We start from the raw sequence: 13,558 nt of genomic DNA on the forward strand, positions 1-13,558 counted from the left end.
ACAACTTTTATTTAGAACATTGCCGCCCAACGTTGGGCTCGAACCCACGACCCTGAGATTAACAGTCTCATGCTCTACCGACTGAGCTAGCCAGGCACATGTACGATTTTCAGCAAGACTTGAAACACCTGTTTTCCAATACAAAAAGATGATGCCTCACACCATGAAGTACACCAGGAGCAGTACCGATTTCAAAATCAGCTAGCTACACCTGTTAGTCTCCAGAAATGGCATTGCGGCTCATGAATTTGGATATTTTGAAGGAGAGATGTGCTGATAGTTTGGAAAATAAATAAAGTAAACGAATGTTTTCGTGTAAAATCGGACTGAAAAATAAGCCCGACAAAATAAGCCCGACTTTTCGGGATTGTTTTTTTCTTTCACAGACATATATAAAACAATATGAACTAGATCTAAAATTAAACGAGAAAACACGAAAATCAAATTTACTTTTAGATTGGGCTTATAGTTTTTCAAATAAATGGGAAAAAGGAATGACACATTTTTTGAGGGATGTCTTCAAGAAGCAATACGAAAGGTACGTTTTCTCGGTTTGTTTCCGGTTTCATTTAAACAAACTATTAATAATTGATTTACTTATACATTTTTACTCTGTCCTTGGTAGAAGCCTAATTACAAACTTGACAAATGGCGTCCAACTGACTTTTCTCACATTATCAAAAGGGTTGAATAATGTTCAAGGACGTTTCTTCCAGTCCTGCATAGCCGTTGAATTACCTTTCCCCCTTGGACAGTACATGCCTTTGTGGCGCAATTGGCTAGCGCGTTCGGCTGTTAACCGGAAGGCTGGTGGTTCGATCCCACCCAGGGGCGAAGGCCATGTTTTTAACGATTTTTCGTTTCCAAAGAGATGCTTCCAGTTTTTTAAAAAACCTCCCTCGCTTTCAAGTATACGTCTTTGGCTAGTCGTCAGTGGTGAACAAACTTGGTGACTCTTCACAAAAACATATTATGGTACCATTGCTTAGTTTTAATAACTTACTCTACAGTCATTGATAATTAATACAACTAGTGGTTTCACCGACAAGCCGATGGCGTTCCAATTGGGTAAACCCCGAAGAATCTTCAGCGTGTGAGGCTGACGTGATAACTATCGGAAAATCCGACGTCCAACACTGTCCAAGGGGACGGTGAAGAGATAGACGAGTAGAAGCGGAGAGGCGGGGCACTCGGAACCAGAGAGTCGGTTGCCGGGGTAAGTCCATCATGAGGCGGGAACTAACCAAGAAGTTCCCCGTGACGGTACGAGAAATACCGGTAGACGGTAATAGACGGAATGTAAGCGGGACTTGATTCTATAAGTCCCGACGATAGAAGGTGGAGACGCTTGACTATAATATTGAAATAACCGTACGTAGTTTACAGCTATGTAGGGCGGTCTCTGTCGAGCAAAGGCAGAAATGAATATTAAAGACACCCGATCTGGAGCCAGTTTTAGCCCAGAGGAAATTAATATTTAAAACCCATCGTGACTGGAGCCAGTTTTAGCCCAGAGGGAAGAGGTTAGTGCCGGAGAAGTAACCGACAGAGGGTCGGCCAAGGAGAGTTGGAGGTTGGAGGTCAGCGGCAGTTCCTGAGGCTGAAACGGGTGACGGAACAACGGTGACATCTACTCCAGCGTTGATATTTATGTTCGTGCTATTATATATATCAGTCAACGGTGTTTTGTAAATTGAGTATATAAAGGCCGGTTTTGGCCGAATATAATACACACGAGTTTCACCGAAGCCCCCGGAGTCGGCTCTTCATTTCTGCTGGTAATTACTATCAAGTTTCGCTTGTTATCACTTGTGTTGCTGCCCGTCGCAACTGGCCGTCAACTTCTGCCCGGCCGCGATAAGCTGCTTCCGCCCGTCAGCCCTCTTCGTTCTGCCCGGCTCCTTTTCTCGACGGCTACAACGAAGCTGCTTTTGAAGCAACTCTCATCCGGATTGGATTCTGTTTTTGCCGTCGCTTCACTTGAAGATCCATTCGACCCGGGGGCACTCGACGCCAAGGATCGCAAGTAATCTAGCGTTTGTTATTCGTGTCCGTCATATTGGCCGCGCCCCGTCTCGGCATCGTTTTTGAGGTCGTTGGCCTCCTGAACCATTGTCGGGCGTCGTTGCGGTCCAGCCCGCCAAGTCATAGTAGCACGGTGCCCCAACCGGCTGCCCAGACGTATCGCGGCTATTGCATTGGGTCTCAGAGGACCCAACATCACTACTTTACGCTGAGCCGGCAGACTCCCGCATTGAGAATCGCCCGGCCAAGGGGCATATCTCAAATTGCCGAGTCTCCCAGTCTTACGGCCACGAGACTTTTCAGTTCGTTCACGTAGTGGGCTTTTAATTTTTCTGTGTCCCCGAATCTTTTTTCCAATTTCAGCATTGCTTCCTGATATTGGTTTTCATCAAAGTGTATATGTGATATCAATTCTGCGGCCTTACCTTTCAGGCTTGTCCGCAGATATTGAAATTTTTCCGCCTCTGTCAATCTTGGATCGGCGTCATACGCCGTCCACATCGCTCTCCATCCCTTCCACGCTGTGATCTCTCCGTTAAACGTCGGTAGAGGCAGCGCTGTTCTGGTTACTGGCGATTGAGTTTCGCACTTTTTGTATTTCTCTCTTAATTTTTTCATTCTTTCTCTCAGTTTATCCTCTGTTTCTCTGTCACTCGCCTTCTCGGCTGCCGTAGAGACTGCAGCAAGCTTTTCATTCAACGCTACGATGGCCTACCCCGGCAACCGACTCTCTGGTTCCGAGTGCCCCGCCTCTCCGCTTCTACTCGTCTATCTCTTCACCGTCCCCTTGGACAGTGTTGGACGTCGGATTTTCCGATACTCCCCCCGTTGGACCCTCGTCCAACTCCGAGTCCGAACTGTCCAAGTCTTCAGTGTCTTGGAACGGTGAAGTATTTTGATGGTCATCGTCTATCGTCCCCGCGTGTAACTCTAACGGGTAGAGACACTTAATGTCCCGGTATATGGGTATTGACCCTTTCCCTGAAACCTTATCTGCAATTAATACTGCCACCCTCCTGAACTTGTTGTCTGAGCCCGGGTATAATTTGGCCACTCTTCCTACTTTCCATTTCGTTCTCTTGGATTTCTCGTCGTGTATCAGCACCACTTGTCCAACCTCAACTTGTTTTGTTCTACCCGGCGTTGGACAGTGGAACTTCTCGAGGTCTGCCACATATTCTTTATAGAAATCTCCCCACCAATTTGCTAGCAGGTTTCTTCTAGTTTTCTCCCGCTTGGTTAGACGTATTCTGTCTGAATATTCTCTCTCCTCCTCGTCTACCGGGTGTTTTTGATTTTGTCTATAGCCTGTGATCAAATGCTTCGGCGTTAGAGGTTCATTATCGTCGTCAGAGACATACGTTAATGGCCTCGTGTTTATCGTATCTTCAATCTCGGTTAACACCGTTTGGAACAGGTCATATTCCAGACACTCGTTCCCATACGTTTTGTATAATAGTCTCTTCACTGTCTGGACCATCCGCTCCCAGAACCCGCCCCACCAAGGGGCCAAGCTCGGGGAGAATCTCCACTTGACATTTAGGTCCACCAGTGTATTATACACGTTCTCACTTTTGTACGCCGCTCTCAGGTATTTCGCGGCTTGTGTGAATGATTTCGCGTTATCTGAATACATGGCTTTCGGCACCCCTCTTCTCGCAAAAAACCTTCTCAGTGCAAAAATACAGGATGCCGTCTCCAAGTCTGTGGTCATTTCTAAATGCACGGCTCTTGTTACCGCACACGTGAACAAACAAATGTAGGCCTTCGCTTGTCCACCTCTTGCCGTCAGTTTTATCGGGAATGGTCCCGCAAAGTCTATCCCCGTTACATTAAACGGGTTCGCCATTTGAAGTCGATCTACCGGTAGTGGAGCCGGGACTTCGTTGAACGGTCTCGAATCTAGTTTCTGACATTTCATGCACCTTTTCAATTCTTTCTTGATCGTTTGCCTTAGTCTTGGAATCCAAAACGTTCGCCGTACCTCCACCATCGTCGTCCTTACTCCAGTGTGCAGCAACCGTTCGTGCGTCTGCTCTATGAGTTTGCCCGTCAAATAGTGGTTTTCTGGCAACAGGATTACCGCCTCTCTACCGTTAAGCCGCAACCAGTTTTCTTGGCGGCCGTAACACCTGATTAGCCCGTTTCTCTCGTCCCAGGCCAATCCCAGCTTTCTCAACTTATCATTTTTCCAGGGTTTTTTCTCTTTTATGGCTTCCCTTTCATCTTTGTATGCGTCCTTTTGCATTTTCCGCCATAGATCTAACTCCGCTTGTTCTACCTCTTCTACTGCGAGGATGTTGAACTGTTCCTTGTCGGCGCCACCCGACACTTCCGCCAGCGGTGTCTCGGGATTCGGTTGTCCCTTAAACCTCTTCACCGCTCTCTTCACTGTCGCCCAGATTCTGATTATCGTACGCAACGAACTATAGTTCTCGTACCACTCTTTTTCCTTTGACATCGAAACACTACATTGTGTTATCTCTTTCGTTTTTTCCTCTTTTCTGATTTCTTCTGTACAATCCTGCTCCATTTGGGCTGGATTCTTCGGCCAATTCTCTTTTTTGTTCAGCCACTCTGGGCCTGACCACCAATCTTTCTTATGGTTCAGCTGGCTCACTGAAGCCCCTCTCGATGCTATATCTGCCGGGTTCTGAACTCCCGGACAGTGCCTTATAGACCCTATGTCGATCTTCTCCCTGATTTCTGTCACCCGGTTGTGGACGAACTGTTTCCAACGGCCTGATTCGCCTTTCATCCACCAGTAGGCTATCGCCGAGTCCGTCCACAGTGTTTTCTCAAACGACCGTCCCAGAGACTTTTCAATGTATTCCCCCAGTCTGACTGCCAGCAGATTACTGAGCAACTCCAGTCTGGGGGTCGACACTGATTTTTTGGGGTCCGGTGCTATCCGGGTTTTGCTGCATAACAGCTTTGTATCTTCTCCGTTCTCCAGATATGCGGCTACACTGTATGCGTCGTCACTCGCGTCGCAAAACAAGTGTAGTCTCGGTGAACGGATCTCTCCAGTCCACCGCCCCAGCTTTGTGTTCTTGAGGTCCGACAAACTTTTAATGAACGTCTCCCAGTGTGGCATTATGCTTGCCGACACTGGTTCATCCCAGCCTGTCTTGTCTATCCAGACCTTTTGCATGATAATCTTCGCTACCACCGTTACCGGCGATATCAATCCCAGCGGGTCGAAGACTTTCAGCGCAAGGCTGAACAACTTCCTTTTCGTCGGCCTCTTGCTCATCTCTTCGGCCTCTTCTATTATTTTTTCTGGCTTGAATCGAAATGAGTCCGTCTCCGGATCCCATGTGACTCCCAGTGCTTTGACTGCTTTCTCTGTACTGTCTCCCATCGTTATTTCCTCTTTTTGAAACTGTAACGCGTGCAACTGTTCTCTCAGTGCCACACTGTTTGTCGTCCACTTTCGAAGCTCCATTTTGGCCGAACTAAATACTTTCTGGGCTTGCGTTATCGCTTCGATTGCTTGGGGAACGCTACTCGCTCCCCCCAACCAATCGTCCACGTATAACTGCGCGCCCAGCTTTCCCACCAGCTCTGGGTATTCATCTTTATGCTCATCCAAGCATTTTAATATAACTGCTCGTAAGATGAATGGGCTACTCGAGAGTCCAAACGGTACTCTCTTCCACCTGTATTCTATCCATTCCGAGTTATCATCTTTCGGGTCTTTTATCCATAGGAATCGGACTATCTGTCCGTGTTCCTTCTGTATTCCTATCTGTAGGAATGCTTGCGTGATGTCCGCCATCCACGCTATCTCGTTCTGCCTGAATCTGAGCAGCACCGCCAAGAGCTCCGGGTTCAGGTTAGGCCCGGTCTCCAACAGATCGTTCAGGCTAGGCCTATTCTGCTGGTGGGCCGAGCCGTCAAACACCGGTCTGATCTTGGTGGTTGCCGCCTCTGTTTTTATCACTGGTCTGTGCGGTAAATACGTACATGCCCCTGTGTAATTTTTATCCGCTACCTCTATGTAGCCTTTCTCGAGGTACTGTTGAAAAACTTCGTGGTAGGCCATTCTGTCCTCCCGCTTCATTTTCTTCAACAGCCCCGTCAATCTTATCGAAGCTATGTTTTTGTTGGTCTCCATCGACCTTCTGTTATTTTTAAACGGGAACAGAATCTCATATCTGCCCGTCTGATCTTTCTTTATGGTCTCCTGATAATTTTTCAGGAACCCCGGGTCCTCTAACTCTTGGGGCGTAACTCCCATGTGTTCCAAGGCCCAGAATTCCTTGAAATCTACCATCGCTTTCTTACCGTCGGCCTGTGTAACAATGTTTGCCGACACTTCTCTCGGATTTCCTGCTGTGGGTGCTCCAAAAATGATCCACCCCAGCTTACTGGCACATGCCACTGAGTCGTCTGGACCCTGTTTTGTCTGGTGTTTTAGAATTTGCCAATAATAGTCACACCCTATTATCATGTCAAACTCTGTTTTATTGTCTGCCCTCAAATGTCTTTCGTCCGCGACCTTCTCCCCCTGTTCCGTCAAAATCTCCACTAATTTTGACCGGACCTTAGGGGTTGCTTTCGCCACATATTTTATCGCCGTAGTTTTAATTTTTATTTTTCCCTGTCTTTCGGGAATCATCCATATGCTATAGGTCTTTAGCACTGATCTTTCCGCTTGGTCTGACCCAAACGTGTTCACTCTTATCTCTCCTTCATCTTCTTCGTCCGCTTTTAATCGTCTGATCAGACTCTGTCGGATGAACGTTTTTTCGCTCCCCGAGTCTATCAGACCTAGCACTTTTATTTTTCTGTTATTTTTTCCTTGTAATACCGCCGTGAACGTGGGCAGTCCGATCGAGGTTGCCTGCGCACAATTCACGTTGGTATCTATCGTTACCGATCTGTTCATCGGCCTTTGCGGGGACTGTGATCTGACTGGCCCGTATTGTCTCTGTCTTGACAGGCACAGCGCTGGGCTATGGTCTATACTCCCGCAATTCCTACACGGGACCCTGGCTACGCAGTGTTCCGTCCGATGCGATCTGCCGAGGCATTTCAAGCAACGGTTCTCTCGCTCGCAGAGCGTTCGTCTGAATTGCGGGGTATTTACCATACACCTGTGGTGTATGTGATTCTGCTGACAAAAACAACAGGGTGTCATCCTACCTCCCCTCTCTTGAGGCTCCCTTCTCGGGCTCTGCGGCTGGCTCACGGGATCTTCCTCCATCTCTCTTAGCCTTATCTCTCGATCAAGCTCTTTGAGAATGGCTTCTAATGTCGGTTGATCCTCATCGAACCATTTGTCTCTCCACCATCGCGAGGTTAAGGCTTTAGGCAGTGCCTTCAACACGTCCCCCGCGATGTATTCTCCATAGCCGCCCATATCCACTTTGAGACTCGTCAGGGCGGCTCTTGCATTTGTCAACCCGTCAAAGATTCTCTTCAACTGGCTGATCGTTGCTGAGTCTCCCAGTCTTACGGCCACGAGACTTTTCAGTTCGTTTACGTTGTGGGCTTTTAATTTTTCTGTGTCCCCGAATCTCTTTTCCAATTTCAGCATTGCTTCCTGATATTGGTTTTCATCAAAGTGTATATGCGATATCAATTCTGCGGCCTTACCTTTCAGGCTTGTCCGCAGATATTGAAATTTTTCCGCCTCTGTCAATCTTGGATCGGCGTCATACGCCGTCCACATCGCTCTCCATCCTTTCCACGCTGTGATCTCTCCGTTAAACGTCGGTAGAGGTAGCGCTGTTCTGGTTACTGGCGATTGAGTCTCGCACTTTTTGTATTTCTCTCTCAATTTTTTCATTCTTTCTCTCAGTTTATCCTCTGTTTCTCTGTCACTCGCCTTCTCGGCTGCCGTAGAGACTGCGGCAAGCTTTTCGTTCAACGCTACGATGGCCACCCACCGAGCTTCGGCCTTGTCTATGTATTTCTGTCTACTCTCAGCGTCGGCTTCCGCCAACGCAATACTGTCTTTCAGTTCCCTTTTTATCAGAGCCCGATCCTCAAGTAACTCTTCCCGCGTACCTAGTGGGGAGTCAGCCCTTGACGAAGCCCGTAAGGGCTCTTGTCGTCTTATCGGACTATCCTCTAGGCCGGGCAGGCTGTCTTCTATCGTTCTCTCCACGATTGACCTTATTTCTGCTCTCACTCCCTCCACGATCTCCGGGATTTGTTCCTTCATCGAAAAGCTTTCTTTCGCTTGCTCGATTAATTTCGCTGCAGAGTTCAACGCTTTATTACTTCTCCCGTCTATTTCTTTCACCAATTCTGATATTGCCGCCAATCTTCCCTCTAAATCCTCCATGTCTTTTATCTTTTTCTCTATTGCCTTCATTTTTATTCCCATGTCTGTTATAAACTTTTCGATTGTTTTCTCCGCGACCTCCACTCTCTTGTGTAGCATAGAGTGATACCCGTCGCCTGCCTTGTATATTTTTTCTACTTTCTCCTCGACGATCGACAATCTTTCGTCGATAGTCGTCTCCTCTGGGTCCGTGACCGCTTGTCTCGTTCTCCTTGACGGAACTGACATTTTTTTTTTTTTGATAGTGATAGAGTTTTTTTTTTTTTTTTGATAGTAGTAGAGATAGTTTTATTCCCGATAACAAATTATAACAGTACAACAAATATTAAACAAGCACTGGGGACTTAAGGATTTCGTCCTCGGAGGATGAAGCTATCCCTGTTTTTGCCAGTCGCTTAGATAGTTGCCTGCTCAGCCTTTCTTCGGGTGAAGACTTCTTCCAGCTTTTTGGTATCCCTGATGTGGACCTCGCTTTCTTCGCTGGCTCTTTTGAAGGTCCAGCGGCGAGGTCACTTATTTCTTGGCTCAGCACCGTGGGGGTCGGTGGAGGGAGCGGTACTTGAAATGTGGCGGGCGGCAACTCTTTGACACCGCGCGCTCTTTCCAATAACTGCTCCCTTCTCTGAAGCTCTTTCTTATCGCGTCTCAGCTTACTTGTCTCCAGCAGGAATCTGGCGTGTTCCTCGGCCCGTTCTGCTGCCTTTTGTGCCGCTGCTATTGCCGAGGAGTGTGACTCCTTAACTTTGGTGAGGGCAGCTAGCTGTTCCCTCTCCTGTTCGTTTAAGAACTGGGCTGGCGAGTCCAAAGTCGGAGCGGTCGGTCGTGTGTAAGGGTTTGGCCGACTCTTTTTCTCCACGGATCTCTTGGCACGTTGTTCAGGGAACGGCTCCGGGATGCGGAGTCTCCTGAACACACCTTTCGGGACGGTCTGTTCTAACTCTTTCCAGAGTTCGTAAGCACGAGCCTCTGAGTCTAGGAGTTGTTGGAATCTTGCGTACACCGCCTGTTGGTGCTGCTGATGTATGCTGTCCGACACTGTTATGGAATGTACGGACGTTTCTGTTATTATTTTTTGTTCGAAGGACCAATTTGAGATATGCCCCTTGGCCGGGCGATTCTCAATGCCGGAGTCTGCCGGCTCAGCGTAAAGTAGTGGTGTTGGGTCCTCTGAGACCCAATGCAATAGCCGCGATACGTCTGGGCAGCCGGTTGGGGCACCGTGCTACTATGACTTGGCGGGCTGGACCGCAACGACGCCCGACAATGGTTCAGGAGGCCAACGACCTCAAAAACGATGCCGAGACGGGGCGCGGCCAATATGACGGACACGAATAACAAAACGCTAGATTACTTGCGATCCTTGGCGTCGAGTGCCCCCGGGTCGAATGGATCTTCAAGTGAAGCGACGGCAAAAACAGGATCCAATCCGGATGAGAGTTGCTGTAAAGCAGCTTCGTTGTAGCCGTCGAGAAAAAGAGCCGGGCAGAACGAAGAGGGTTGACGGGCGGAAGCAGCTTATCACGGCCGGGCAGAAGTTGACGGCCAGTTGCGACGGGCAACAACACAAGTGATAACAAGCGAAACTTGATAGTAATTACCAGTAGAAATGAAGAGCCGACTCCGGGGGCTTCGGTGAAACTCGTGTGTTTTATACTCGGCCAAAACCGGCCTTTATATACTCAATTTACAAAACACCGTTGACTGATATATATAATAGCACGAACATGAATATCAACGCTGGAGTAGATGTCACCGTTGTTCCGTCACCCTTTTCAGCCTCAGGAACTGCCGCTGACCTCCAACCTCCAACTCTCCTTGGCCGACCCTCTGTCGGTGACTCCTCCGGCACCAACCTCTTCCCTCTGGGCTAAAACTGGCTCCAGTCACGATGGGTTTTAAATATTTATTTCCTCTGGGCTAAAACGGGCTCCAGAGCGGGCGTCTTTAATATTCATTTCTGCCTTTGCTCGACAGAGACCGCCCTACATAGCTGTAAACTACGTACGGTTATTTCAATATTATAGTCAAGCGTCTCCAACTTCTATCGTCGGGGCTTATAGCATCAAGTCCCGCTTACATTCCATCTATTACCGTCTACCGGTCTTTCTCGTACCGTCACCGGGAACTTCTTGGTTAGTTCCCGCTTCAGGATGGACTTACCCCGGCAACCGACTCTCTGGTTCCGAGTGCCCCGCATCTCCGCTTCTACTCGTCTATCTCTTCACCGTCCCCTTGGACAGTGTTGGACGTCGGATTTTCCGACAGGCAACGACCAGCCAGTTGAAGAGAATCTTTGACGGGTTGACAAATGCAAGAGCCGCCTTGACGAGCCTCAAAGTGGATATGGGCGGCTATGGAGAAACATCGCGGGGGACGTGTTGAAGGCACTGCCTAGAGCCTTAACCTCGCGGTGGTGGAGAGACAAATGGTTCGATGAGGATCAACCGACATTAGAAGCCATTCTCAAAGAGCTTGATCGAGAGATAAGGCTAAGAGAGATGGAGGAAGATCCTGTGAGCCAGCCGCAGAGCCCGAGAAGGGAGCCTCAAGAGAGGGAGGTAGGATGACACCCTGTTGTTTTTGTCAGCAGAATCACATACACCACAGGTGTATGGTAAATACCCCGCAATTCAGACGAACGCTCTGCGAGCGAGAGAACCGTTGTTTGAAATGCCTCGGCAGATCGCATCGGACGGAACACTGCGTAGCCAGGGTCCCGTGTAGGAATTGCGGGAGTATAGACCATAGCCCAGCGCTATGCCTGTCAAGACAAAGACAATACGGGCCAGTCAGACCACAGTCCCCGCAAAGGCCGATGAACAGATCGGTAACGATAGATACCAACGTGAATTGTGCGCAGGCAACCTCGATCGGACTGCCCACGTTCACGGCGGTATTACAAGGAAAAAATAACAGGAAAATAAAAGTGCTAGGTCTGATAGATTCGGGGAGCGAGAAAACGTTCATCCGACAGAGTCTGATCAGACGATTAAAAGCGGACGAAGAAGACGAAGGAGAGATAAGTGTGAACACGTTTGGGTCAGACCAAGCGGAGAGATCGGTGCTAAAGACCTATAGCATATGGATGGTTCCCGAAAGACAGGGAAAAATAAAAATTAAAGCTACGGCGATAAAATATGTGGCGAAAGCAACCCCTAAGGTCCGGTCAAAATTAGTGGAGATTTTGACGGAACAGGGGGAGAAGATCGCGGACGAAAGACATTTGAGATCAGACAATAAAACAGAGTTTGACATGATAATAGGGTGCGACTATTATTGGCAAATTCTAAAACACCAGACAAAACAGGGTCCAGATGACTCAGTGGCATGTGCCAGTAAGCTGGGGTGGATCATTTTTGGAGCACCCACAGCAGGAAATCCGAGAGAAGTGTCGGCAAACATTGTTACACAGGCCGACGGAAAGAAAGCGATGGTAGATTTCAAGGAATTCTGGGCCTTGGAACACATGGGAGTTACGCCCCAAGAGTTAGAGGACCCGGGGTTCCTGAAAAATTATCAGGAGACCATAAAGAAAGATCAGACGGGCAGATATGAGATTCTGTTCCCGTTTAAAAATAACAGAAGGTCGATGGAGACCAACAAAAACATAGCTTCGATAAGATTGACGGGGCTGTTGAAAAAAATGAAACGGGAGGACAGAATGGCCTACCACGAAGTTTTTCAACAGTACCTCGAGAAAGGCTACATAGAGGTAGCTGATAAAAATTACACAGGGGCATGTACGTATTTACCGCACAGACCGGTGATAAAGACAGAGGCGGCAACCACCAAGATCAGACCGGTGTTTGACGGTTCGGCCCACCAACAGAATAGGCCTAGCCTGAACGATCTGTTGGAGACCGGGCCGAACCTAAACCCGGAGCTCTTGGCAGTGCTGCTCAGATTCAGGCAGAACGAGATAGCGTGGATGGCGGACATCACGCAAGCATTCCTACAGATAGGAATACAGAAAGAACACGGACAGATAGTCCGATTTCTATGGATAAAAGACCCGAAAGATGATAACTCGGAATGGATAGAATACAGGTGGAAGAGAGTACCTTTTGGACTCTCGAGTAGCCCATTCATCTTACGAGCAGTTATATTAAAATGCTTGGATGAGCATAAAGATGAATACTTAGAGCTGGTGGGAAAGCTGGGCGCGCAGTTATATGTGGACGATTGGTTGGGGGGAGCAAGTAGCATTCCCCAAGCAATCGAAGCGATAACGCAAGCCCAGAAAATATTTAGTTCGGCCAAAATGGAGCTTCGAAAGTGGACGACAAACAGCGTGGCACTGAGAGAACAGTTGCACGCGTTACAGTTTCAAAAAGGGGAAATAACGATGGGAGACAGTACAGAAAAAGCAGTCAAAGCACTGGGAGTCACATGGGATCCGGAGACGGACTCATTTCGATTCAAGCCAGAAAAAATAATAGAAGAGGCCGAAGAGATGAGCAAGAGGCCGACGAAAAGGAAGTTGTTCAGCCTTGCGCTGAAAGTCTTCGACCCGCTGGGATTAATATCGCCGGTAACGGTGGTAGCGAAGATTATCATGCAGAAGGTCTGGATAGACAAGACAGGCTGGGATGAACCAGTGTCGGCAAGCATAATGCCACACTGGGAGACGTTCATTAAAAGTTTGTCGGACCTCAAGAACACAAAGCTGGGACGGTGGACTGGAGAGATCCGTTCACCGAGACTACACTTGTTTTGCGACGCGAGTGATGACGCATACAGTGTAGCCGCATATCTGGAGAACGGAGAAGATACAAAGCTGTTATGCAGCAAAACCCGGATAGCACCGGACCCCAAAAAATCAGTGTCGACCCCCAGACTGGAGCTGCTCAGTAATCTGCTGGCAGTCAGACTGGGGGAATACATTGAAAAGTCTCTGGGACGGTCGTTTGAGAAAACACTGTGGACGGACTCGGCGATAGCCTACTGGTGGATGAAAGGCGAATCGGGCCGTTGGAAACAGTTAGTCCACAACCGGGTGACAGAAATCAGGGAGAAGATCGACATAGGGTCGATAAGGCACTGTCCGGGAGTTCAGAACCCGGCAGATATAGCATCGAGAGGGGCTTCAGTGAGCCAGCTGAACCATAAGAAAGATTGGTGGTCAGGCCCAGAGTGGCTGAACAAAAAAGAGAATTGGCCGAGGAATCCAGCCCAAATGGAGCAGGATTGTACAGAAGAAATCAGGAAAGAGGAAAAACTGAAAGAAATAACACA

General features: G+C 48.4%; 1 protein-coding gene and 2 non-coding genes across 3 annotated transcripts in view; 1 reads left to right on the top strand and 2 right to left on the bottom strand.

Annotated features, from left to right (window-relative positions):
- Positions 1-23: 23 nt before the first annotated feature.
- Positions 24-96, bottom strand: Trnan-guu (transfer RNA asparagine (anticodon GUU)). The gene has a single exon. It is a non-coding gene; the product is annotated as a tRNA-Asn (tRNA).
- A 664-nt stretch (positions 97-760) lies between these two features.
- Trnan-guu (transfer RNA asparagine (anticodon GUU)) lies at positions 761-834 on the top strand. Its single transcript has one exon. It is a non-coding gene; the product is annotated as a tRNA-Asn (tRNA).
- A 3,828-nt stretch (positions 835-4,662) lies between these two features.
- LOC130686187 (uncharacterized) overlaps positions 4,663-13,558 on the bottom strand; it is a 57,501-nt gene continuing 48,605 nt past the window's right edge. The window contains 1 exon segment of the mRNA XM_057509478.2: positions 4,663-4,697. Coding sequence (XP_057365461.2) covers positions 4,663-4,697 — 35 coding nt within the window.

This window comes from Daphnia carinata, unplaced genomic scaffold (genome assembly GCF_022539665.2).
Source record: "Daphnia carinata strain CSIRO-1 unplaced genomic scaffold, CSIRO_AGI_Dcar_HiC_V3 NW_026452971.1___fragment_3, whole genome shotgun sequence".
NCBI classification, from domain to species: Eukaryota; Metazoa; Arthropoda; class Branchiopoda; order Diplostraca; family Daphniidae; genus Daphnia; species Daphnia carinata.